We start from the raw sequence: 26,857 nt of genomic DNA, 5'->3' as shown, positions 1-26,857 counted from the left end.
GGCTCGACTTGAAGGATAGCATAGTACTCGATATTATCGCCAAGCACTGTAATCTTACACGACATGAAACAGCCTTGATCGCTTACTAGCTTAGACTTGTTGCCCTGATAGTTGACAATCGACTGAAACAAGTGGAAGATTGTGAAAACTGCATACAAACTTTCTACTACGTTCAACCAATCATAGCACTTGATTAGACCTGTACTAAATTCCTGTCTGTTGATCAGCTATGAAACATAGAATGTGTCCCAGCTATGACAGATGATAGGTTTTATAGCTTGAGCCAGATCTAATCTTGAACTACCATCCTTCATCATCTGAACTACCACCAAACCAACCTGAATAAACTAAAATCGTACCGTAAACTAAACCACCACCCGCTATTGACATCCAACATGCTGCAGGTTGAATAAGTTTTGAATGTGCTAAAAGTACAGGTAATGATAAGCCGGTTGTCTATAGAGACAAGACAACATTATCAATTAGCATACAATCGTGGATTTCATGGCATATATTGCAGGACAAACGAGGGAATGATAACTCGATTTTACACATATGTTGTATGAGAGGGGAAATGGAATTGTTGATCCATCCATCGAAATGACATAGACATAATACTCACAATAAGCATACCAGTCAAGAATCTACCGAAATCAACATATGCAGAATTGTATTCTGGACTTAAATCATCTGCTCTTGAACATCTCGCACATATCGAATTAGGTAAAGGCGCTAATACGAATGTAAGGGCTATACGAAATATCAGCTTTTTAGCTTTCTAGTTTTTGGTGATTTCCACATAACTTGGTGCGAATGGTGATCATCTTCAATTCAATCTTATATATAGTGGATCTTCAGGTAAATCGAGGGGATAGCTAAAATTGATTTACTCACCGACTAATAAAGGTAACCAATTTGCCCATAGAGCGCAACTCAGAATGACTAGTAAGAATCCAGCGGCCAAGACAAAAGATAATAGTATAACAGCTATTTGGTTTTGTATCATAATTTCAACCGTGAAATTAATGAGTTGATTGATAGTTGAGAGGAAAGAAGGCATGGTTATCGGTAGAAGGCAGTTTCCATTGATCCCATATATGATTTCATTGGTATGAAAGACGTATAAAAAGCGAAGCATACATGAATGATGGTGGATAAATACGAGTTGATTAAGGAATGAATCAATTAGCTCATGTTCATGTCAAAACTTCTTTTGATCAACGATATATACAAAGGAAGCAAAGTGGAATAAGGATACGCACTTTTCAGACCGACTGCCATATTGTTTGTATGATTCCCTGCTATGAAGATTGAAGTTGAATATTTCTTACTGCCTACGACGACTGATAAAGTTTTTGCGATCTGTATATCAAGCTAAACACTGGTCATTATATATCTCCTCAAATCCAACATGGAATTAGCAATAACATCTTCACGACACCAAGACCCTCCCTCATCCTCACATCATCGTTCGGTTAAGTGACCAAGTTGAGCATGACTAGGCGCCCGCAAGCTTGATCACCCTGATACGATACAGTCTCTTTCAGGCACACGAGTGATAGTGGAGGAAGTCATCGATCACGAGTAGATAACCGTGAACCGGAACCGATAAGATCAGAGGCCTTTTGTGCTTTTGTGATCTGTCTGAAGATAAGAAACATTTACTCTTCTGCATCAGCGGTCATCCCGTGGATCAAACGCACCATTAACAACAGTAACACAGAGACGCTCAAAATGTCAGCAGTAGATACTTCAGCACCAGCTCCGTGAGTATTTCTGTTTATTAGACTACGAATGTAACCAAAAATCGTGATGATTTGCCACCAACTTTTTTCACTCAACGGGATCAAGTGTTAATACGATTCACATCTGTATAATAGACTTCGACTTCCAGCTATACTTCAAAATCCAGTAAATACTTCACAAAGACAAGTTGAAGCTTATAATGTACAACAAAGAGAAAAATTACAAGCTAGACGTGAAGCTAAATCTATACCTAAAATTGAAGGTAAATTCAATGGTAAAGGTAAAAGGGTAATAAGAAGATTAGATAATGGTGAGTGTTTGTCATTCATTAGCTATGTCATTGAGGGATGTTTCCTTTCGGATATAATGATCTATAAATCAGCTAAATCAAAATCTCCTCATATAAAGCTCAATTCACTTCAAATCCATATATACAACAACCATTAAAATCAGATTATTATCCTAGTGTACCATTACAATCTAGACCTTTGAATTCAATAACGACACCATCATTTAGTGATAATACATTATCAAGGAAAGAATTGATACCATCAAGTATATTACCTGAAAAGAATTCAGGATCAAATGATTCAATTAATGGGAATTTCAATTTATCATTAAAAGGTGTTAGATCATTATTAAGGAAACGTGGTAATAATTCAGGTAGAAGAGTTGAAATTTTAGTTAATAAAGTTGAAAGTAATTTAAGGAATTGGTTAATTGGTGATAACAACAATGATTTTTTATCTTATCAACAAGAAGTAAATGATCATGGATTAAATTGGAAAATTATCGATGATACCCCTATCGAACTTTCATCTGTCACTTCAACCGAATCAAACTCATCAAGTAACTCTAGTGGTTCATCATCACAACATACAAATTCGTCAAGAAGACTACCACCTCAGCATCAAATAACGGGTTTATTACCTGGTTTACCTAAATCTAAAGATAACAACCAGTTATCGTCGATATTGGAAATATCGAGATCACCTATTCATCTAAGTTGGTATATAGTAGATAATTTCGATAGGTTAGTCGTTCATCTGTTAGCTAGGTATTATGAATTACTCTCATGGAGTGAGTATCTCTTTCTGGCTTTTATAAGACATGTTTCCTGCTGACCTTTTGAAAATGACATAATAGGTGAACAATATCAGACCATATCAGGTGAATCAATTAGATTAACACATATAACAAAACCAACCATAATCAAACCTAGAATACCTTCGAACACCAATCATTTAATGACACCTGAAACATCAGAATTATCTTCACAATCTGGACCTGAATCAGCAGGAGCATTGACATCAGCATCATCATCATCTGCTTCTTCTTCGGACAATGAAGATGACAGTGATACAGCCACTGAAAAAGGTGAAGATGATCATGATAATGATCATGAAGGATATTCCCTAGAAGGTGTTGGAGACGAAACTATAACTTCTTTACCCCAAGCAATGTCAAATCTGAGTATAAGAAATGCGGAAGTAGAAGAAGCAACAATACCATTACAAAGAACAATATCAAATTTATCAACTACGTCTTCAGCATACGCTTCTTCTGAAGCAAGTAATAATTCAGATTATTCTCTATTAAATGATAGTTTCATCTTACCAACACAGTCACAATCAGTAAAACCAATTGATGAATGGAGTGATTTCGGTTCCGATTTAGGTGATTTACCTTTACCTTCAAATAGGAATTTGATATCACAAACCAGAAGTAATCAGGTGGCCTTTGGAAGCATATCATCCAATGGACAAGTCAATGGAATTAGGAAGAGTTGGGAAGATAAACCTACTTTCTTCGAATATCTATACGGAGCATAGTTTGCTATCAGTTTCTCCTGCTTTATCACCTCGAATTTCGTTGTTACATATGGGTACAATGGGATAACCTCTTCCTCCCCTTTGTGTCTTGTAGAGCATGTAACTTTTGATAGATCTTCTCAAACAGCATGTCTGTAACAGATACATAAAACGAAAAATGCAATTCATACAATAATAGATAAGTTGTGTTGAGAGAAGCTATACAAGCGTGAAATTCAATTATGGTAATATACGGAGCCAATCTAGCGAGATGGAGTGAGATTGTAACAAGAGATTTTGATCAAGGAATTAAAAGGTCGATAACTTTGCGATTCAAATGCGAGAAGAATTTGGTGTTCTTTGGCTTGGAAAGCCCTGCCACAGGTACAATGGGTGATGTCTTGTCTTCTCGCAGTATCGATCTTCCCCAACTTCCATGTTTTGATGTCCCGACGATAGTGTTAAAGGGTGTCCATGCTATAGCCCACATAATAAAACAGTATCCTTTGTTTTCGGATTTCGCATTTTCATGAGTAGAAAACAATCTAAAGCCTTGTAATCGCTTTACTGTCAAGTGGTGTACCTATCATGAAGTAAGAAGTGATGGTTCAGCTTTTTGTCTCTCACGGATAGTGCACGAGCTGATCCAATACTCACCGTCAGGGGCAATTCCATTCTTAGCTAAAATCCTATTATGTCTAATTAAACGTGCTTGATCAAAAGTACATTTCTCAATTGCCCTATTGATTGTAGCGATTATCAATAAGAGTACGATTCATGATAAAGTAATATAGTTAGACGGAAATCATATGAGAAAGGGTATGTATGACATATGATATTTCCCTTTTTCAGTAGATTGAATATGCAACGGATAGTAGTGAATGAATATAATATTGAATGAACACTTGTAACTCACATAATTCTTCTAACTTCTTCAACACCATTTTCATCTAAACCTAACCTTGATTCACTTGAGCCTTCACCTAAATTATTTGATTCTAAATCAAAATTACTTGAAGTCATACCTGCTGAAGCTTGTTCTGAAAAACTAAAATTTCTTAATGGTTCATAATTTGTAAATCTAGCTACAATTGATGTAGGTAAATATCTTGATAGGATTGGTAAGATTCTTGAACGATAATATACTACCACTACATGAGAAATGAAAATTAGCTATATTACATGTAAAGTAAAGATTTGATGGCTAGAATTTTCATGCTGATGACAGATTTGAAGTGGTTTGGTTTAGGTCTACGGTCAAAACTTACAAAATGCGATTATCAGAAACACACTCAAAGCTGAAAGATGAAAGAACATTGTGCCAAAATCTCGAAAGCTGGTCTATGAGAAGATAAGTTGAATTTGTAGAGGGAAAGGTCGTGAGCAATAGTCTGCAGAAGTCAATGTTGATTGATGATATATATTGTCTTGTGGTATGAGGATATGAGTAAAAGCAGAATAGAAAGCACACGTTGATGATGAGGATCATGATCTTTGCAAAGTCGGCGCAGTTTAGATATCAACAACAACATTAATAACTTACCCATAAACGCGTTACATAGTAAAAATTACCCCATTAGGCAATATTATGTAATCGTTGAAAAAAGTTCAAAATTATCAAGATGGAGGTGGTCCGTTCAAACCAAAGCGACATTTGACAGTCGATATTCTCATCTCATATCATCATTAAAAGAGACGATTAATATCATATTACTTTAGACTATCTAAGCAAAGGACAAGCAATTATCAAGCATCTGAATTACTAGTAGCGACGTTTCTTCAACATGTCATCCTTAGCAGAACAATTGAAGAAACTATCATCTTCATCAAATACCAAAACTTTGGATCCTGAATCAGCTTACACATCATTAGATTCATTACCTATAATAGAAAAAGAGAATCCTAATGAAGGTAAAGAACATTATTTAGATGTTGGTCCATCAAAATTGAGATCTAAGTTACTTGACGATGAGCAGGGAGATGAGAATTCGGGTGGTACATTAAGAGGTATCAAATACCAAGGTGAAAAAGTTGGTAGACAAAAGATTTTTGAAGATGATGATTCTGAAGAGGAAGAAGCGGAAGGTGGAATGGCTTTTGGTAACGTTGAAGATAGTGATGAAGAGGACGAAGATGACGACGATGATGATGATGAGGATGACGAAGATGAGGATGAGGATGACGAAGATGAGGATGAGGAATTAGATGATGACGAGGAAGATGAGGATGAAGAAGAGGAAGACGAGGACGAAGAAGACGAAGAGGAAGAGGAAGAGGTGGCACCAAAAAGCAAATCATCGTCATCAAAAACACTTGATCCCATGGCTTCTTTACGAGATTCAAGAGCTAAAGATATCGAAAAGGGTGTTGGAATCAGACGACAAAAAGTGAGTTTATTCAGATCATTTTATTCGGTTTCTATCATCACTCACAAACAGAATTCTTCACAATCGTTTGGCTCATATAAACAATCATTATACTAACTATGATATACCTCGAAAATAGGCATTATTCGAATCATTATTAACATTACGAATAACATTTCAAAAAGCATTAACTTCATCAAATACATTACCAAAATCAATTGATCATTATCCTTTAGATCCTGAAGGTGAAATTCAAACTAAGAAAAATGAATTATTAAAATCATTAAGTGAATTAAATGAAAATTTATTCACAATAAGAGAGAATCTATTATTACCTAATTCTTCAGAAGATCAAATCAAATTGAATTTGGATAGTGACAATAAGAAAAGAAAAAGAGATGAATTTGATGAAGAAACTTATTGGAAACAAAGTGCTGAACAGAGTCTTAAAATAAGTGATTAGTAAGTTTGTTGTATCAACGATCTCAATTAGGAAATCAAGTCTTGATTTATTCAAGTGTAAAGTCATCTGAAATACTGTATGTACTTCCGCTAACCTTGATATCGTTATATCCAATAGTAATCACAACGAAATGTTGCCAATTTTGAACAAATGGTCAAGTAAGATTCAAGCTGCATCTTTACAATTAGGCTCAAAACAAGCAGGTGGAAGTAAATTCTTACAAAGCGTTAAGAATGGTTCTGGAGGCGTAGTGGAAGCTATTGAAGTTGGTTTAGCTAGTAAGGTGAGTACACATGAATCTATCCGTATTTTTATGTGAAATGAATCAAGCTGATCATTTTGCCCGATCTCCTTTCTCGATACTTAACCATAATTAGAGGGACTCTGAAAAAACATTAATGGAATCCGAAGAATCAAGTTATAGATCTTTACTTAGACAAGTCATTGAATCTAGATCAGGTTCAGGTCCAATAGCAGATTTAACACATTTAAGAAAAGAGAAAAAGAAGAAAAGAGAAGCTGAAAGGGGTGGTAGTAAAGGTAGAAAATTGAGGTGAGCTATATAGATCAAGTACATCAGCTACTTGACAAATCTCGTGAAATTTATCAAAAGTTCCCATTCAAGTAATGGATCGAAATCAAAAAGTCAAAATCGCTGACTAACACTTCGTATTTCCTCTTCTCAGATATACCGTTCATGAAAAAGCTCAAAATTTCGTTGTACCTATACCATTATCAAATGGATGGCACGAAGAACAAATTGATGAATTATTTTCATCATTATTTGGTGGTGTTGGTATGTCAGGTGCAAAAACTGAAAAAGATGTTCAAGTTGATATCGGTAGACTTGATGGTGATGATGAAGGTGAAGGTGAATCGGGGGGATTGAGTGGTTTGGGTGGATTAAGAGTATTTTAGATTTTCACAAATTTTGACGCAACGTCACAAATGACATTTTGGTTCTTGTTCTGGCTTTTTCACACCTTGTATGCATATACTTTCTTCAACGTCGTAGCCAATACTCAAGATTTCATACAGTTTATGGTGAAAATCATTCAGTTAAAGCTGCTTTTAATGACAATGAATTGGATTTCGATTTATTTTGACACATTGACATAATAATCTAAATCACATATCATGGTTAATGCAAGGTATATATGCACATATCCGGAACTACTGAAAAGCCAGCAAAGTGATTTCTATCAAAAAGTTGTAATTCTCTTTTTGTTTCCTTCTTCCTAGCAATATCAATAATAGTAAAGACTGATATATTTACGAAGATCCATTAGGTTGTTGTTGAGATTCTTCACCTAAAGCAGCTGAAATATCTTCACAGATCATTATGATTGCACCGTGAGGTTCGACTTTGGAGTAATAGTTTTCTTCGCTGATCATTTCAAAGAAATGAAGTAAAATATACAATTATCAGCTTTTCTATTGATATGCATTATTGCGTCCATATGATCAAGGATGAGGAGTGGAATTTGGCGATTGAACGATTTTAGAAAATAAGGGAAAGAAAAAAACTTACATTCCAGATTCTTTAAAACCTAATCTTTCGTAAAACCTCTTAGCGTCATCATTACCGACTTGAACATGTGCTAAAGCTCTGTTGACTTTTTGTCTAGGTGGTGCAACATTTAAAGAAGATCTCGTATTTGTTTTATTGTCTGATGGTACAGGAGGTGGTGGTATCACTGGGTTCAAACATGATTTTAATGATGATAATATTAAGGATGTACCTAGATTCAATGATCTATATGGCGCTAAGATGCTATTGATTGATGTATTGAAAAATCGATTCATCAGCACTTCTTTCAAATTCATCTTGATTATCCGGTATCATTAAATCATTGAGTCATCATCTCTCTTGCTGTTCTTTCCTATATGTAAGTAAACATCGAGGAGGACTCACGCAAGTGTTAAAATCACTAATGTAGGTGGTTCTTTTGATCCTTTGGCTAGATTCTCAAATTTACAGCAAATTGCTCCCACGGGTATATCTGCGTAGTAAACTAATAGTCAAAGAGTGATAAGATGACATATCAGTAAATGCTCTTCCGTTATACTCAGCTAATAGAGGTCAATGTGCTTGATCAAAAGGTCACAATTTAAAGATAAAAGGGGGTTATAGCCATAAGAGCTACAATAGAGGTTACATCGACTTACTCAATTTATTTATATCATCTAACAATGGATCTCTAACTTCTTTATAAAATTTATCAGAATATACAATAGGTATAACTACACTATTGATTCTTCTTAATGTACCTGACTAGATAGATTGAGAGGACAAGATAAAGCGATGTTGTGGTGTGGTCAGCTATATTTCTATTTTCGTTTCCGAGTTTAAGAGTACTTCTGTACTCGTTTAAATTGGCATGAGAATTATACAAAGGTAAAAGTGATACTTACATTATTCACTGTCAAACTAGTCAATGTCACTTTAACATTTGGTTTAACTAATTTTTTATTTTTACTACTATTTGTTAAATTCAATGTTGTGTGTTCACCTTTTAGCTCTGATAGATCGATTGGTGCAGAAACTGTACCTGCTGTACTATAAGTTGGAGTTGTTGATGTTTTGGACATTTTCCTTTAGTAGTTTACTTGAATCTGGTGAGAAGAGTACTAGGTATGATATGTAGAACAACTATAAACCTCACTCTAAGCTTCACCACTTATTCCACAATTTCTAGAAATCCGACATGAATGAGCATACTTTGTAAAAATGATGATGTCATGATTTATCGCTCGAGGGCTACCTTCAACCAAAAGTTGAACTGACTACTCGTCAAGGGATTGCTATTACACTTGAACATTCTGTATCCATATAGCTCAACTGTTGTCCGCTTTGTTCTATAGCAAACGATAACTATAAGGATGAGCTCGATAAGGATGGACGGTAAGCTTTGCTGTCAAATCATCAGTACCACTTAACGATCATAAGCTTAACTATCCCTTTGTAAATTAGGATTTCTTCCACCAATCGTTATATCAGTTATAGCATTTGCATTAGGATATCAAGTGAATTCAATCTTATCTAATCGACCAAATCCATCATTATTAACACCAACCGATTCAGCTTCGTCCAAATCAAAAAATGTTAAATCATCATCATCATCTTCAGTATCAGGTAGATCAATAAAATCTGCAAGTGGATCAGACGGTGGTACAGATACAGAATCAGATGAAGAAGATTCACAAGCTGCTTTAGAATCTGAGCTAGGCGCAACAAAATTTAGTAGTTCAGAAGAAATGAAATTAATTTTAGTTGTAAATGATGAATTAAAAATGACAAAAGGTAAAATTGCTGCTCAAGCTGGACATGCTACTTTAGCTTGTGCTTTGACGTTAAAAGAAGCTAATCCAAGAGTAAGTTTGAGAGAAAAATTCATGTGCCTGTAGTTGATGTATTCAATCACAAGTGAAAGGCAAAAAGGAGGATCATGGCAATTAATATGACCATATGCTGAATCTCCTTTAAATCGGTTTGGATAGCTTTTCAGAGCATGGCAGAATCAAGGGTAAGTGACCAGCTATATCAAATCATCCATCGTTTAAGTCATCTCGCGATCCATGCCAATGCTAAATCATCTACAGTCAACCTAAAATAGCATTACGTTGTGCAAATACAGAAGAACTTGAAATTTTAGCTGCTCAAGCTAGATCATTAAATCTTTGTGCTAGAACCATTAGAGATGCGTAAGTTCATCACTTTTCGAGTTCCGTCAAATATCGGGCTTCCAATCAATCCCAATGAGCGATCCTTTTCCAACTATTCTCAACATTTTCTGCCATGCTTCGTTTTTCCGTATATCAGTTGTTGATCTCCTAATGATGCTGATCTTATGGTTGTTTTGATTAACTCAAATAGTGGTAGAACTCAAGTCGCTCCAGGTTCCAAAACAGTAGTCGGTATTGGACCGTAAGTCTCTTCTCTCACAGTCCCAGTTGTCATGAAAGCTAGAGATGTCTAGAAAGGCTAATCGATCTATCTATCTCCTTTAGCGGTCCTGCAAGACTTATCAACACAGTCACAGGAAAACTCAAGCTCTTATAATGTTTCTCGTGGATCTCGATATATGCATTGCTGGTGACTTCATTCGGATTAATCGTTCTTTGGTCGAAGAAATCATTTGTCAATAATGAACTGAGTAATACATGCAACAGGTCATGAGATATAATATATCTACAAACTACGGCAAGACAAAATACGTGTCACGATACCATCTAATGACTTCAACTAATCTAACGAACAAACTCAGACGTTTCAAAGAACAAGTCACACGACTAAGCAATCTACCAAGCCCGAACTACCATGATACTTCAGCTATCGATCTGCTCAATATATTACCCTTGTCTGTATCTCTTCCTTGCGGCCTCTTCTTCAGGATCTTTCCCTTTCCCTTTCCCTTTTCCCTTTCCTTTCGACTTCCCCTTCCCTTTACTGCTACTTGCTGCTTCTTGTTGTGCCTCGGTATTGGTCACCGTATTTTCCATCTTTCTGGGTTTTGAGATCTTTCCAGAAGAATCAATACTAAAATCGTAATAAATCGGTTCTTCGTCATCCCCCAAATCATTCAACGAAGAACTCCTTTTTCGTTGATCCGGTTTTCTGACAATGTATCCCGTTCCAGTCTTATCGATGATAGTTGATAATTCACTCGAGGACAATGATTCTGCTGTTGAGGATGGTGGTACGTGTGACATCTCTTCTTGTTGTGGCAATGTAGATGAAGATGATTGATATCGTCTGATATCAGCTATATCAGCCAAATCGTTTGGTCCATATGAGCTAGGCATTCCACCTGTAAATGATGGGTTTGTAAACGTCGATGGTGTTTGTTGTGCAGTCTGCTGAGGGGGTGGTGGGGGAGGTGCTGGAATTGGAGTCGAAGCAAAATTGTGTGGTGTCAAACTTGAAATAAGTGCCCAAGCATTTGCGTCTTGTTTAGCGAACTCCAATTGAGTAGCTTTAAACTGTTGCAGTTGGGCGATATTGGAATAAGCTTTTTCAAGTATCGGTCCATAATCCAAGGGTGCAGTGATCGGTCTTTTGGGCGGGGGTCCGGTATTCCATTTGAAAGGTGGATTAGGTAAAGTAATCTTTCCAGGAAGGAATGAAAATGCTGAAGGTAAAGATGCGCTTCTTGATTTACTTTTCCGACTACCTTTGCGACTGGAGTCTGGTATAGTCAATTGCTGACCTCCTCCAGGATCTTGTTCAGGTGCCACACTCGTAGACCTGCTTCTACTTCTAATTTCTCGATGAATGCTCTCGTTCCTGACGCCTGAACTTCTAGACCTTAGCATAGCTTCACCTAAGCTCATGTTTGGAGTGCTTTCCATAGGAGTCGCTTGACTGGAATTGGGATCACTACCTACTGATCCTTGGGGGGTAGGTTCTACGATGCTGAAAGCTGGTCCAGTATCCGGCTGTTCCATCAACATCATAAGTCCTCTCAATGGCTGGCGTACCACTTGGTGCAGAGGAATCGCTTTTGTAGCCATAGCTCCTGGAGCTGAACTTTCATGTGGATGTTGCATTGATCCAGGGCCAGTCAATGGACGGACTTGCGATCTCAGTGAAGTTCGTGACGATGGTAATTCTGACTTTGAGCTACCAGCAGAGGCAGTCCGGACAACCGGCAAAGGCGCGAGGTTTCGAGTGATTGTAGGTGGCATTGCCACTGGTGCAGGTTGATATGTGGACATAGTATACTTTCCAGATTGTGCTGTAGTGACCGTTTCAGCTTCCCGTGGTATAGCTAAGGATTGAGAAAACGCTGGGCTGAGCGGTGATGGGCGTTCTCTTGATGTCGGGGCTGGATCCGGAAAATCGCCTCTCCATGTTGGCGATATATTTCTGATATCTGTAGGTTGGTCTAAAGGCGGAAGCGGAGGAGCAACAAGATTCTCTTCCCCAGTCATAGCTTGAGACCATTTTTCTAGAGGCGATGATTCTTCTTGTGGTTGGAAGGTGGTGTCGGCGGTAATATCTTCTTGACGAAACGGAGTTGCAATCCATGCTGCGAAATCCTGATCCGAAAGATCATACAAGAGGCGATCTTGCGTGGCAGCTATACTGCTGGATGGCGGAGACGAAGGAATTGCCGGCTGCTGAATATTTGGTTGCAGCAGCGCATCGATTGCTCCCCAATCTGGCTCAGAATCTAGAATGGAATTTTGTGGTGGCTCTGCTGAGCCCTGCAGTGATGCCGTTGTTGGCATACCCGGCGGTGTTGGTGCACCAAGGCTTTCATCAAATACATATTGATAATCCTCTGGCATGTATGGTGTGGGGGCATCCGTAATCTCGTAATTAGCACCTTCGAAAGCTTCTGGCCATGCTTGATATAGATCGAATGGTACTTGTCTGGGTGAGGATGAGATAGGTCCTGGAGTGGGCGCGGGTATCAGATTGAAGTCGATGTCAGACGTGAAGTCCTCGTCCCAAGACCAAGCCCGAGAACTTGTTGTAGCTGGCGGCCGTCCACTGGTTATTACCTCTGTCGTAGTTTGCAATGGTGACTTGGGTGATTTAAGCATTGGGGAGCTTGTCGGTTGAAGTGCCGTACTGGACCCTTCTGGCTGGGATGGAGATTCACCACTTGATCCAGAAAGTTGAGGTGCGGATTTGGAATGTCTAGGTACTTTTAGTTTCTTCCCTTGAGCTCGAATCGCACTAATATATACAGAAACTAACTGGTCCGGCACATTCCCATCAAACTTTGCAGTGTAAGCCAAAACTTGTTCGACTGCCGCTTGATGGAATATTGCTGGGGCTGACTTTGGATAAGGCATTGGGTTGATCATAGCCAAATGACTAAGAATCAGGTTTGATAAAATGGCTTGTAGGTGAATAGGTAACTGAGTTGGTCCCAGAGCCCCTGAACTGGCATCAGTACCAGAGGAAGGCGCAGGCAGAGTAACGGCTGTAGAACCCATTGGCTGACCGGTGGAAATGTTTGGGTTGTACACGGAATCCGTTGGAGATGTCATAGTAAGACCTTCTGAGGATGGCCCAGCAAGGGTAGGTGAAGTCGAAAGAGCAGGAATGGAAGAGGAAGGTGGTACCTTCGATGCCGGTATTCTCTTTGGTTTTCTAGAACGAGGAGCTCCCCCGCAAATCCTGAGGGGCTTGGTGTATCCTTCATTCTGCATTTCGAATGGTTTTCTATTTGACTTTCTCTTAGGGCTTTGCTCCCGCTCATCCATGATATACGCCCTTGTTGGCTGGCGGGGTAATCCTGTGATCATTAAGGTCTCTTGAGATCGTGCTGATATTCCTTCTGTTCTCCACGGAGACGGGACAGCATCAAGCGGAGCTGAGTCCCCGTACATTATCGTTGCATCTGTTGTTTGATGATAGCTCCAGATGTACATTGGGGGACGAAGTGCCTCAGCAACTGCTCTTCGCCAGGAATCGATTCTAAGATGAAAATCTTCTCTTTCTATCACCAAGGAAGAAAGGGATCGAGTGAAGCACCTGGCGTATAAGATGCCAGCGATAGAAGGTATTGCAGCCCAATTGTTATGCTGAGTAGACTGTTCTATGAGTCGTTGCTGTACCCGCTTAGCTTGGTGGATGAGTTCGGCTAGTTGAGGGTTTGCATGAATTTTCAGCGCTAGCCACTCTAACTGTTGTTGAGCAGGGGGGTTGTTGGAGATTCCTGTGGTAGTGGTATGTAAGATTGTTTCTTTTTCTAGGTGTATATGATTATTGGTGAAACGTTGACCATACGGCAGGCCGCTAGTTTGGTCTGAGGGCAAGAGGGGATTTATCATCTTTGTGTAAGGGAGAATGCACTAGGTTACACAATGTGAAGGCGATCAAATTGTTAGCTGTATTCAATCTCCGATGAATCGCACCGAGAGAGGTTGAGCAATATCAAACTTTACTCACACCGTGCCCCAAGAGGTGAAAATGAGCAGGCAAACCACGAAGGAGGAGACAAAAAGTGGGTGACTGGCAGATAAGTACTTTTCCAATTGAAATGAGAGTAGGTACAAGTCTAGCCAGGTTGAGAATCCAGTCCTGTCCCAGATTCACCGACAGCTGATCGATCAAGATAGGCTGGGCTATGACGGCGTTCGTAGAGGATATAATACAAGTGGGGATTGAGGGGATAGGAAAATAGAACAGAACGTGTAACAGGATGGGTGATGGAGAAAAGAAGAAAAGAACGGTAGAATGTAGTAAAGTTGAGTCATCACTACATGAGTGGATTATGCATGATATCACAGTCATTTGTATTGAAATCAGTCGCCAAGTCAGTGTTATAATCCACAACATGTTGTCGTAATCGCTTCTGATACTCGTTTATGTGCTTGATGTATTGTGTTTTGTTATATCAAGTGAGACATTATGTGGTTGACTGGACTATTGATAATCAAGGTTTTTAGTTGTGGTCTTTTGTTTTCGCTTGCTCAATCAATATAGGTCATCTGAACTGATTACGACAGCATTATTTTCAATAGCAAATGGTATAGTCTACTGTGTTAACCTTGTACTTGGATGTACCTTATACGGTCAGTTGTCTGGACAATGATATCCCTCAGTGAGCATCAGAATTACTTTAAAGCATACTCGAGTACCTGTCAATAATGCTCTGTTTTGAATTCTCGATTTACACCAGTTAAGCCCAATCAATGCCACATCGCCACAGCTCGTTATCAGTAAATCCCGGCCAAATTGTACGTCACTTGAATCCCTCATTTAACCTTTCACGCTGCCGAATCATCCCATCATCACTCATCTTTCATTTCTGTTTTCACTTCTTTCACTTCTTCTCTTTTTTCATTCGCATATTTGGGTAAAAAACGAACTTTTGTTTTCCCATATCATCATGGCTTCCATCATATCTTCAATTTGGCCTATATTATCTTCTTATAGACCAAATGCAGCTAGGGATCGTCAGTGCGCTTTTTCTTTTACCTTTTATCTGTTTTCCCCCTTTGATTGGTCAACATACTGATTTTTATCTCTTTATTGTAGAGCTCAAAGAGATAAAACGCCCTTAAGGTTCGGTGCATTTGAAGCTACTTATAGACCTCCTGGATGGGGTGTCATAGGTCCAAGAAACGATAAAGATGCTCAAAGGTTAGTATTCGCTGTTTTTTTTTTCTCCTTATCATAATCATTCCCATATACACTCCACTCAAACAATGTCTGCTCGTTGTCACGCTATGCGAGCCGCCTTCTTATTCCACCTCCACAACCCTTTGAAGTGATGTTACTTAATTAGACTCTGACTTGACCTTTTCGGTCAAAGGAGAAACAACCAGTCTCTAGAATTACCCTGATCAAATCGTTTTTTATTATCCTATTATTGTTATTGCATCCATCTATATTGATAACTCACGCTGACAATATTGGAATGTCTGTGGAAATAGGTTATACAACCACATTCGAACAATAGCATTTTGGCTTGATGCCGCACCAGTCCTAGCTGATTTGGGATTACCTTTCCGCGTGAGTACTTACCTCGTATCAGCTGTTGTTATCCCATACTATTTAGTCGGTACGTAGAGCTGACGTGAATTCCTTCAATAGGCTGGGTTAGATGACATAATCTCTCTTGTACCCATTTATGGTGACCTAATATCAGGAGTTTTACAACTTTATCAAGTTTGGTTATGTTTTGTCTTTGGTGTACCCACAAATATTTTAGGATACATGGTAAGTCGAAATATTCCCATCAGCTGGAATGACATCATTGTATACCAATCCGCAACACAACGATCTATTCAGCTGATTTCATTGACTCTTGTAGGTTCTCAATGTCTTCTTGGATGTTGTAGTAGGCTTGGTCCCAATTTTAGGTGATTTCTTAGATAATTTGTTCAAATCAAATCTACGTAATTTAGCATTACTTGAAACATGGTTATTAGATAATGAAGTTGCACAAAGAAAATATCATATATTAATTATGCCTGAAGGAAATGAATTTATTCCAAAACCCAAATCAACAAGATTTTCTACTTCATGGTTTGGTGGAGGTAATAAAAATCAAGTAGATGAGGAAAGAGAAAGAGAAAGAACAACAGGTAAAATCAGAAAAACTAGAAGAATGAATAAAGATGAAGGTGAAAAAGTACCTTTGTCTACTTCAACTTCAACTTCTACTGAGAATCAACCTAAACTAAGTGGTTCAACTACTGGAACAAGAAGAAGAACTAGACAATCTGCAGCGAATGATCCTGTTTTCGATCCTCTTGATTAGATTATCACTGCCAATCCTTTGTAAACATTAAAAGACGGGTAGATAATTTATGTAGCCATAGTGAATAAAGTGATGTATCATATAATACAGTTTCAATGACATTTGTGCTGTATTTTTGCAATTCGAAAGCGAAATGACTTTGATGACTTGATATGCAATTTAAAAATGACTTGAGCAGTACAGTATATGAATAACAAATATGCATGAATGTAAAATCCCTTGATAAGTTATGAAATGATTGCGGAGAACAAAAAGAAAAGGAGAAAAAGTCGTATATACATGGAACTAAAATGATAAATAGGAACAGGAAGTGAAAATATGCACAATAAATACATGATACTGGAAAAGTTTCATTAAAAGAGACATTATTATTAGGTAGAATGAGCTAGAATCCATTTGATTGGGTTTTTTACTTTGTTTCCCTTTCAACCTATGCTAATTTTGGATGCAGTCTGTATAAGGGGAGAATGATGGGTATAGATAGATGATCAGCATTCAGTCTAGAATAACAATTTGTCGTACATAAATAAGGAATATGACTTACAGTAAAACTACTTCTAGTTTGATGACCTAACTTGGAAGAATTTGAAGTAGATATCGAATTATGTCCATGACTATGACCGACCCGCGGTAATGATTGTTGAGGAGGTAAAGAGAAATTATGAATTTGATTTTGATTTTGATTTTGTGATGTTGAAGAAGATTGTTGTTGTCTTGCCATTAAAGGAGTTGGTGGTGAGATCAATAATTTTGATTTCGATTTTGATTCTGATGAGGAAGAATTATTGCTATTGTTTTGATCTTTCAAGTAAGAATTTGTTCTTAAAGATAACATTGAAGAACTTTGAATGACATTTTGGGAAGAAGTACCATTTTGTTGAATTTGATTCGATCTTAATCCTGTAGATGAACTTGATCTAGATTCATTTGTTGGTGTAGGTACATATCTTTTATGTTTACCTGATATAATCCATGGATGTCTCAATGCAGGTTGTGGTTTTAGTCTCTTATCTGGATCCCAAGTTAAACATTTTGAGATGAAATCAACAAATAGTTCATCGTCACATTTCATTACTTGGGATAGTGTTTTAGCATTCGGTCGACGTCTTCGGCCCTTTGCATTGACAAATGGACGTGGTGCACCCGTTGCATCTATTTGCCAAGAATCAGCATGAGTTGTTCAAACCAAATTATCGAGGAATTGATAAACTCACCAAAAAATACTTTCCTCCTTGAAGCCTTTTCAACTATATACCTATCCGGTACACCCAAAACTTCCATTATACAAGCTAATTGTTCATGTTCATTTTCACCTGGGAATATAGGTACACCAGTATATAATTCTGCTAAAATACATCCTAAAGACCACATATCAATCGCCATGGCGTAATTCATTCCTAAAATAACTTCCGGACTTCGATAAAATCTCGATTGAATGTATGTATAAACTATAAAGTATTTCATATACTCAGTTTGACGTCGCTCAACCAACAAAACAGTGTCACTCACCTTTTTCTGTTTCCAAACAACTACTTCCGAAATCAATAATTTTGATACCACTTTTAGCAGGATGACAAAGTAAGATATTCTGAAAAGCGTACATAAATATCTATTAGCTATGAAATGTAATTAAGTAGCGGAAGTGAATATCACTTACCTCAGGTTTCAAATCACAATGAACAATTCTATGTGATCTCATTAACTGTAGGGAAGACAACATTTGAGTTGTAAATCTTCTAATTAAAGTTGTCGTAAATCCAGCAAATTGATTTGCTTTAATTAATTCGTAAAGATTTATACTCAGTAATTCAGTTATGATACATAAATGACCTCTAAATTGGAAAGAATCCGTCATTCTAACCATATAATGTTTATCTTCAGGATCCCATTCAACTAATTGTTGTAAAATTTTAACTTCAACTAAAGCTTGGGCATGGAATCTTTTCTTATTTCTAATGATTTTAACTGCAACAGACAATCCAGTTTTATGATCTCTACATTGAACAACCTGTCCAAATGATCCTTTACCTAATACACCAATGACTTCGTATCTATAACATAAATGGTCACCTTCAACGACTAAATAATCCCCTCTTTCATCATCATATCCATGATTGTATATCATTCCTTGTGGTTGACGTGGTCTAGCTATTTTCTTGGGTAAAGGCGTATAATATATCTTGTCGAAATCTAATACTTCTTTCCTTTCGAAGTCAGTCATACTATGTAAGAATTGGGAGATGAATGCTCGTTGAGACATCGGTTCAGCTGCTAGTATATCTTCTGGGAACTCATTGATATCGGATAAATCGTCTTTCTTGCCTGCAGCAGCACGTTGTCGACGACGCTTGATGTAAGCCGCCATTTCAGCGTCGGCGAGAGATTCTTCATCATCTGCGGGACTCTGTGAAGGTGATTCAGCAACCAAAGAAGTCTTCCTGAAACTCGTGCCAGGTGCGCCGACCGATGACGAGGAGGACATTCTTGAGGTACTTGGTATCGACAATTTGGAATGAAGCGATTTTGATGGTTTGATGGGTGAAGTCCGACCGGAAGATCCACCACTTTGTAAGGTATCTTTGGAATCTTTCCTTGTAACTCTAAATTCTCGAGAAGTACGCTTAGCGCTGGACGAGACTGTAGGAGCTGTGACAGATGATGAAGGAGGTTGAGGTAACTGTCTTTTTGAGACAGGCACTACCTCCCTTCTTACAGGTGGATCGGAAGGTCTATTATGGACAGTTGATCTTCTTGTTTCCTGTCTTTGAGACATTGGTGCTAGTAGATGAGCTCGATGAGCACTTGAAGTAGACTGTTTAGGAACCGTCATTCCTTCAACTACACCAAATTCCGTTATGGGTGGTCTAGTAAGATCAGCCATACTTGTACTGACCGTCTTGCCACGCAATAATGGTAGAGAAGGAGGAGGCATCGCTGTTGCTGGTGATCCAACTCCAGCTCTATTGGCAATACGAGGAATTTTAGTAGGTGTGATAGATGGTAAATTTCTAGTAGAATCAGAAGGTCGCATATCTGCTGGTCGAGCGGGTGATCCGACAATTGCAGGTAAACGTCTATCTTGCTGAGCATTGATCGTAGCTTCACTGTGATTTGATGCTGCTGATGATCGACTATCCAAAGAGCTTTCAACAGATGACTTATGCTTGAGCAATTCTGCCGGTAAGAATGGTTTGGAAGGATCCGCAGATATGGATAGAGTTTTGCCTCTCTTCCTTCCTGTCCATCCGGTACTTTGTGATTGCGGTTCAGGCTTAACTTCAGGCTTCTCTGATGCAGCGAATTGTTGTGAAATACCGCGTTTGGATGAACTTCCTCTGAGCATCGATGGTAGGTGCATACCAAGGACTGATTTTCTAGATTGAGAGCTAGGTGTAGGTTTGATATCTGACTGTTTGGGTGTTTCAGGTGGGGTGACTTTGGATTGTGTAGAGGTGGACGATGTACGTCTAAAGAAGGGGATGGAAGAAGGTGTTAATCGTTTACCTGCAGGTTTAGCAGTGGCTAAGTGATGAGAATCATCCGACTCATGTCTGTTTAAACCTGGAGAAGGTAATTCGTTTTGCTGAATCTCCGACCAAGGGGTTTGTGGACTACCAGGTAATTCTTCTATCGATACTGCTGGAGAAGCATTGGCTTTCAGGTTGAGTGCAGAAGAGAAAGACCATTTCTTATTCATCTTCGGAGGTGCTGAAACTGGTGAATTAGTAATCTCAGGAGGTGATTGAGCCACTTGATGCGATGCAGGTGGTGACAAAAGGGGCGAAGTCGAGGTCGTCGAAGGATCTTCTCGGACGGGAACAAAGTTTGCTACATTATTCATACCTTGTCGCATGGAAATATAACTTTTGGGTAGAGGTGGAACAGGAGGCACCGATATATTTCTATCTTGATCAGATGAGTCTCCAACGGTGATGCTAGGTGTTGACATATCACTTCCTCCACTCGCTCGTCTAGCTTTAGTGGGTCCGATATCGGCTGAAGAGGGTGTTGTCGAAGTGGTGGGTAAGGAATGTGAGTCTCTCGATGTGGGTGTACCAATGAAGCTAGCGGAAGAAGATGATTCTCGGTTCGTAGCTTTAGCTTTGGGTATAGGCACCGCTGGTAATTCTTCTCCTATATCAATCCAGTTGTTCAGCGGTGATTCGGAATCCTTCAAGCTACCCGTACTAAGTCTAGACGGTATTTTCTTGCTTTTTGTGCTAGGAGGTGTACCAGGTCTTGAAGCCACTGGAGTTTTGACCTTGGGTTTCGATTTACCTGGAGTAGTTGATATACCATCTAATTTTCTCATAGCTTCTTCGGTATTTGCATCAATTTTTTGATTTGACGAAGTTGATCTTAAACGCTGAGACTCTGATCTTTGTAAAGATTTTGCACCGAAATAAGATGTAGTTCCTGATGCACTTGTTGGGGGTGTACTTGATGAACCAAAATTATTAACTGATCCTGATCCTTTTAAGATTTGATTAATTGAAGCTGAAGATGGACTTGGTGGTAAATGAGAGAAATCTTTAGGTGCAAATTGTTTCAAAATATCATGTTGATTATGTCGTGATTGATTAGGTGGTGTTTTTCTACTATCTTTCGAAGACCGAGAACCAAAAGTTTGTGAATCAGCAGAACTTGGTGGTTGAGGTAAATTAGCACGATGAGCAAAAGATTGTGAATCAGCTGATGTGGGTAATTGAGGTAGATGTCCACTTGCATTCGCAGCAGCTATAGCAGCGGCTCGTTCTCTTTCTTGTCTTCTAGCATAAATTCTAGATCTTGCACTACCAGGTGATACTGGAGGTGAATCAGGTGTCATAACATGATTCAAGTTTCTTATTGGCGATTCTGGTACAGTTTGATAAACATTTCGGATAGGTGATGATGATGCGATGTTTGGGGTAGATTTAGCTTCAGGCATTGATAAAGAGGCTGCCAACGCAGCTTCCATAGAAGTATCAAAACTAAAGTCTGCCAAAGTATCTAATGAGAAAGTTGGATCTTCTTTTTTAGCTATTGGAGGTGCTGTAGCTGTTTCTTTAAACCTTTCTCTGTCTCTATCTCTCTCCCTTGCAGGTGATTTAGTCGGTAAACGAGGTGGCGTGTTTGACATTGACATAGGTCTTGATTTATGATTATTACTGTCGAATCCTAATCCCATACCTTCTTGACCTTGAGCCCAATTATCTATATTGGGCTGAGGTATTGGTGGTGTACTACCTAAATGAAAGGGCATACTAGGTGTACGCAGATGAGGATGTTGATTTGAAGCTCCCCAACGTGGTGTAGCTAATTCCCCTACACCAATCAGAGCATTTCGATCAATGTTGGAGGGATCAGGTTGTTCAGGACTTGTAGCAAGTGGTGAAGATGGTTTAAGATAGTATGAGTCGATTCTGTACCACGATTAGCTGAAAGTCCGCAAAACGTAAATGCTTTTGACTTACGATACACGCGCATCGTTCCCATCTACTGTCAAACTTGACACCCTATTTGAAATTTGAGGTATTATAGGTGTAGCATAAGCTGAAGGTCCGAGATGTGCGTGTGTTGGAGGATATGGTAACGGTCGTGACGCTCGGCGAGCCTATCCACAATTAGCTAAGAACATCAGTGGTAGGTAACTCACAGGTTCAGTGACAACCCTACGAGAATCAGATGAGGGTCCAAGTCCTAATCCTAAGCCACCATATCGTTCTTCTCTCCTTGGACTAAGATCTAAAGCTGCTGGCGCAGGTGCTCGTCTACCTTTCAATGTTGAGCTAATTGACGAAGTGGATGTTGAGCTGGCTAGACGTTCTCTAGATCGTGGTGAACGTAAGGTATGTGCTGGAGAGAGTGCAGAGGGAATTGAAGGATAAGGTATCTCAGATCCATAATTCTGTTGAGACGACTGTGATTGACTATTCCATGTTGAATAAGCAGATTGGTAATTGTAATCCGTATACCCCGCTGACTGCTGTGAAGTTTGTCTATAACGTGGAGATGATGGACCAGATTCAGGTTGTTGAGAATTCATTGTGACTAGGTTGGGCAGGTAAGTGTAAATGTTAGATTGAGAATGACAGAGTCAGGAGTGAAATTGCTCACCTCATTAAAGAAGAAAGTCACAGCTAAAGTATCATCAACATTCACCTATTCCGTAGTGAATGTGATGACAAGTAAACGTGGGTCATGCAGTGTTGGGTTATTGCTTTTTCTCTGGCAAGATATTGAAGTATAAATTGTGGTGCGGTCTGCTGTTTGAAGAGAATTTTTCAGTTGGATTGTAAGTATGAAAGGTCAATTCGTGATTGAATAAAACAAAACAAGTAGGTCAATGCGGACCTTTTGTTACAGGATAAAAAGTGAAAGTGAATCAACTAAAATCAAGAATCATCCGATAGTCATTCATCGTGCTTAGTAGTACCCGAAAATCAAAATGTCAATTCGATTTTACGTATGGACTCATTTATATTAATGCATGCATATTCATCTACGCTGTCAGCACTTAAAATCACACATTGTCATTTAAGTGTAGTGTACCATCATATATACATTTATCATCGGCATCCTTTGCATTGCACTCATCTTCAACTGAATTATCATGATCAAAATCCGAGCCGAATAATAAGTTGATACATAATATATTCCTGCGGTCTGGTGAAAGCGCGACACGGATTTTGTCAGATTCGATGCGGTGCGAAGCATTTACGTAAACGAGGGATCACACGTGGAAGTATCCCGATTCTGTCTGTCGGCCAACTACGATGAAGATTTCCTTGAAGTGCATATACATACAAGTATCCTTACGGTCGATCGTGATTAGCAGGAGTGCAGAGAAAGGGGGGTATTGAGAGGTTCTGGAGGACTAGAACTTCAGGTTGAGATTAATTGTAAATGTAAGCAGTAAAGTTAAATATTCTTGGCAAAACAGTAAGTAGTCTCACCACACTATCATACGTTACGTACTAAATAAAATGTGGAAGAAGATCATGTCACGTGCTTGTCATTTCGAGCTTGGACGCGTTTCTGCATGTCCATTATATTATTCGAGGTTTATTTGAGGTTTGTGGAAAGTCAATATTATTGTTGACGATGATATATAATAGAAGTAGGACATCTCAACGACAGACAGGAGACTCTGAATTAGTTTGAGAGCGCCAAATCGAAGAAGAGCCCTTGATATCTCTTGAAACTTCACAAAATGGCTGAGCGTATGAAGAGAGAATTAGAGGAGAAAAGGGCTAGAGTAGCTGAACTGAGGCGAGCAAGAGAGGAAAGGAAAGCTCAATTAGCTCAAGCTGCATCACAAGGAACCGCTGAGGTGAGTTGAATCATATCTACAGGAAGGATTTATACAAAAAATCAGCCTTTAGTGATCGTTATCTTGCTGTAGCCAATATCTTGTCATTCTGAAATCTAACCCATAGCAGAAAATCGACTTATGATAATTCTACTTATACATATAGCCTTTAACATCATCCCGAAAAGATGTCAACGATTTAGTCGATTCATTACTTGCAAGACCTTCTACTCCAGCCAGGCAAACCTCATATGTTTCAACACAATCCCAGGCGACTCCTTCTGCCAGAGCTACCAGAGCAACACCCGAAGAAAGCTTACCTGGTACACCAGGAGGTAGAGCGAGTAGATTAAGTAATGATGGGAGTATAGGTAGAGCAGGTAGTTCTAGTACAGCAGGTTTAGCTGGAGCTATAACGCCTAGTCAGGTGATCGATAGGTCAGCCTCATATGATCTCCTTTTGATATATGAGTTTCATGCTGATTATTGCTTTTAGGGATACTATGGGATCACCTTTTCAAGCCATTGATATGGTTGATATGCAGCAGGAATTGTACGAGTTACCTTCGAAAGTATGTTTGAGCCTTCTTACGGTCATACATGGTATACTGATAGTGATATACCGGTCATCATTAGGTAATTAAGCCAGTAACGTATTCCAAAGGCATTCAAACATCCGTAACGATATCGACATCAACATCTGACCTAGAATCAGATGGGGAATCAGGTGATGAGAATGGAATAAATCGACGTCGAAAACGAAGGGTAGATGGCGAAAGTGGGAGGGAAACTGAAGAAGAGATGAGGAAAAGGATATTAGAGGAATTGGAAGAAGAGAGGAAAGCTTTAGAAAAAGAGTTGAAAGAGTTAAAAGAAAAAGGTGAAGAAATGAAAGTTAATGGTAAGCTCACCTATAATTCCTAACACTTAGCTTGTATATCAGCTCACTTATTTATCTCTTATAAATGGAATAGCTTTATCAGATGAACAACGGCAGGCTATCTTTGCTGCACCGGATTTTAGCGCTTTTATTGAAGAATCAAGTAAAATAGTACAAAGAGCTTTAAGCGATGGATATGATTATATTCGAGATTATACAATAGGTATAGATGGGGCGTTGTAAGTTCAATCATGAGTTTTTTCATCATTAATCAACTTTTCAGACATTAATATGTTTCTTGTAGTGATGAATCTGAAGGACAGAAAGTGAAATTATTTTGTGCGTTCTCAGACGAAAGATGGACAACCGGTAGATCAGTAACGGATTTAGATTGGTCACCTAAAGTAAGCTGGAAGTTCGGTTGGAGATTCTTCACAAAAGCTTATAAGTCGAATTTTAGTTTCCAGAACTTGTCGCTGCATCATACAACAAGAACCCTTCTGCTGTCAACGACCCTGATGGTATTGTAGCTGTTTGGAATTTACATCTACTAGAAAGACCGGAATTTGTTTTCCATTCTCCTGTATGCTGATCCTGCTCTGTTTCGTTCGGATACCTCAGCTGATTTACCCTCCTTAGTCCGATGTATTATCCGTTACATTCTCACCATACCATCCCACTCTCATATTTGGTGGTTCATATTCTGGTCAAGTCCTATTATGGGATACTAGAGCTAAACATTTGCCTGTACTGAAGACACCGCTGTCATCAAATGGCCATACATATCCTATATACGGAATGAAAATGGTTGGTACCCAAAATGCCAATAATTTGATATCGACCAGTACAGATGGTTTAGTATGTAGTTGGTTGAGTGATATGTTAGCACAACCTCAGGTAAGCAATTGTCGCCCAACCACAAAAAAAGTTCATTCAATCTACTGAAGAAGCTAATCCTCGTTTGCCGCGATCTTAGGAAACACTACCACTTACTGTACCATCGCATAACAAGACCGACGAAGTGTCAATAACATGTTTAGATTTCCCTGATAATGAAACGTCCACATTTTGGGTTGGAACTGAAGAAGGATCGATATATCAAGCTAATAGATATGACAGACCATCATCAAAAGCAGGATTGAATAATGAAGATATTTATCGTGGACATTCTGCACCTATAACAGGAATCGATTTTCATCCTAGTTCAGGTTCAATTGATTTTTCGGATTTGTTTTTATCTTCTTCCGTTGATTGGACGGTTAAATTATGGAGGACAAAGGCTTCTTCTTCTACTTCTTCATCATCCACAAATAACCCTTCTACAACAACACGTAATAAATCATCAACAAGTAAAACCAATGATATTTCCAACCATGATGGAATAGGATCGTTACATTCTTTTGAAGAAGCTGATGATTATGTATTTGATGTTAAATGGCATCCTAATCATCCTGCTGTATTTGGTACCGTAGATGGAAATGGTAAATTTGATTTATGGAACCTGAATCAAGATTTCGAGGTGAGTAAAGGATTGTACAAGAACATAATTCAAAGATTGACTTATTATCCAAAAAAAGATAAAAAAATGAGCAATGCTGATATCCAATTCCTCTGATTCTATGGTGTTTATAGGTACCAATAGTATCTACAAAAGTATCAAATGAAGCGATAAATAAATTATCATTTGATAAACCTTCAACAACAAATGGATTATCTAAAAAAGTTGGATTAGGTTCATCGAATGGTAAATTGTATATATACGACTTGAGTGAAAAATTGATTCAACCAAGAGAGAATGAATGGATTGAATTACAGAAGAACATACAAAGCTTGATACAGTCAAAGGAAACTTCTAATAATGCTAGTTTGAATGGATTAGGTAATGGACTTGAGATCAATGATTTGAGAGGATCAAGATATAGTAGATAAACACATAATCAAGTTGACTTCAACCAAGCCAATAGATAACAATATTTTAATGATGTGATGAAATATTTACGATTTAACAGCATATGGGCTTCATCGAATTAACCATATCATTGATTTTGGTCTTTTAGCAAGAGACAAA

At 38.5% G+C, this 26,857-nt stretch overlaps 10 protein-coding genes across 10 annotated transcripts; 5 read left to right on the top strand and 5 right to left on the bottom strand.

The window, feature by feature from the left end:
- Positions 1–300: 300 nt before the first annotated feature.
- On the bottom strand, positions 301–1,006 carry L201_006836 (uncharacterized protein; the record flags this gene model as incomplete). Its single annotated transcript, XM_066222552.1, has 3 exons — positions 301–456; positions 623–750; positions 895–1,006. The coding sequence occupies 3 exons, from the start codon at positions 1,004–1,006 to the stop codon at positions 301–303; spliced, it is 396 nt and encodes a 131-aa protein (XP_066078649.1).
- A 728-nt stretch (positions 1,007–1,734) lies between these two features.
- Positions 1,735–3,578, top strand: L201_006835 (uncharacterized protein; the record flags this gene model as incomplete). Its single annotated transcript, XM_066222551.1, has 4 exons — positions 1,735–1,766; positions 1,881–2,056; positions 2,155–2,826; positions 2,893–3,578. 4 exons carry the CDS (start codon positions 1,735–1,737, stop codon positions 3,576–3,578), a joined length of 1,566 nt encoding a protein of 521 aa, XP_066078648.1.
- A 524-nt stretch (positions 3,579–4,102) lies between these two features.
- On the bottom strand, positions 4,103–4,874 carry L201_006834 (uncharacterized protein; the record flags this gene model as incomplete). Its single annotated transcript, XM_066222550.1, has 4 exons — positions 4,103–4,140; positions 4,215–4,297; positions 4,474–4,708; positions 4,826–4,874. The coding sequence occupies 4 exons, from the start codon at positions 4,872–4,874 to the stop codon at positions 4,103–4,105; spliced, it is 405 nt and encodes a 134-aa protein (XP_066078647.1).
- Positions 4,875–5,341: 467 nt separating this feature from the next.
- On the top strand, positions 5,342–7,304 carry L201_006833 (uncharacterized protein; the record flags this gene model as incomplete). Its single annotated transcript, XM_066222549.1, has 5 exons — positions 5,342–5,944; positions 6,063–6,385; positions 6,504–6,669; positions 6,764–6,939; positions 7,073–7,304. The coding sequence occupies 5 exons, from the start codon at positions 5,342–5,344 to the stop codon at positions 7,302–7,304; spliced, it is 1,500 nt and encodes a 499-aa protein (XP_066078646.1).
- A 354-nt stretch (positions 7,305–7,658) lies between these two features.
- On the bottom strand, positions 7,659–8,978 carry L201_006832 (uncharacterized protein; the record flags this gene model as incomplete). The annotated part of the gene is made up of 5 exons (XM_066222548.1): positions 7,659–7,773; positions 7,918–8,160; positions 8,302–8,401; positions 8,556–8,661; positions 8,802–8,978. 5 exons carry the CDS (start codon positions 8,976–8,978, stop codon positions 7,659–7,661), a joined length of 741 nt encoding a protein of 246 aa, XP_066078645.1.
- A 291-nt stretch (positions 8,979–9,269) lies between these two features.
- L201_006831 (peptidyl-tRNA hydrolase) lies at positions 9,270–10,449 on the top strand (the record flags this gene model as incomplete). Its single annotated transcript, XM_066222547.1, has 6 exons — positions 9,270–9,291; positions 9,361–9,761; positions 9,888–9,913; positions 9,990–10,091; positions 10,264–10,314; positions 10,398–10,449. The coding sequence occupies 6 exons, from the start codon at positions 9,270–9,272 to the stop codon at positions 10,447–10,449; spliced, it is 654 nt and encodes a 217-aa protein (XP_066078644.1).
- A 290-nt stretch (positions 10,450–10,739) lies between these two features.
- Positions 10,740–14,177, bottom strand: L201_006830 (uncharacterized protein; the record flags this gene model as incomplete). Its single annotated transcript, XM_066222546.1, has 1 exon — positions 10,740–14,177. The coding sequence occupies one exon, from the start codon at positions 14,175–14,177 to the stop codon at positions 10,740–10,742; it is 3,438 nt and encodes a 1,145-aa protein (XP_066078643.1).
- Positions 14,178–15,238: 1,061 nt separating this feature from the next.
- L201_006829 (uncharacterized protein) lies at positions 15,239–16,615 on the top strand (the record flags this gene model as incomplete). Its single annotated transcript, XM_066222545.1, has 5 exons — positions 15,239–15,309; positions 15,388–15,492; positions 15,786–15,864; positions 15,946–16,071; positions 16,166–16,615. The coding sequence occupies 5 exons, from the start codon at positions 15,239–15,241 to the stop codon at positions 16,613–16,615; spliced, it is 831 nt and encodes a 276-aa protein (XP_066078642.1).
- A 425-nt stretch (positions 16,616–17,040) lies between these two features.
- L201_006828 (uncharacterized protein) lies at positions 17,041–22,643 on the bottom strand (the record flags this gene model as incomplete). The annotated part of the gene is made up of 7 exons (XM_066222544.1): positions 17,041–17,067; positions 17,160–17,767; positions 17,830–18,063; positions 18,125–18,203; positions 18,273–22,020; positions 22,072–22,211; positions 22,254–22,643. 7 exons carry the CDS (start codon positions 22,641–22,643, stop codon positions 17,041–17,043), a joined length of 5,226 nt encoding a protein of 1,741 aa, XP_066078641.1.
- A 1,167-nt stretch (positions 22,644–23,810) lies between these two features.
- L201_006827 (uncharacterized protein) lies at positions 23,811–26,718 on the top strand (the record flags this gene model as incomplete). Its single annotated transcript, XM_066222543.1, has 10 exons — positions 23,811–23,930; positions 24,076–24,347; positions 24,406–24,481; positions 24,546–24,810; positions 24,884–25,028; positions 25,094–25,193; positions 25,250–25,372; positions 25,429–25,686; positions 25,766–26,308; positions 26,422–26,718. The coding sequence occupies 10 exons, from the start codon at positions 23,811–23,813 to the stop codon at positions 26,716–26,718; spliced, it is 2,199 nt and encodes a 732-aa protein (XP_066078640.1).
- Positions 26,719–26,857: the final 139 nt, after the last annotated feature.

This window comes from Kwoniella dendrophila, chromosome 9 (genome assembly GCF_036810415.1).
Source record: "Kwoniella dendrophila CBS 6074 chromosome 9, complete sequence".
Classification (NCBI taxonomy): Eukaryota; Fungi; Basidiomycota; class Tremellomycetes; order Tremellales; family Cryptococcaceae; genus Kwoniella; species Kwoniella dendrophila.
Note: the sequence above shows the minus strand (reverse complement) of the source record. Positions and strands in the feature narration are given on the sequence as shown.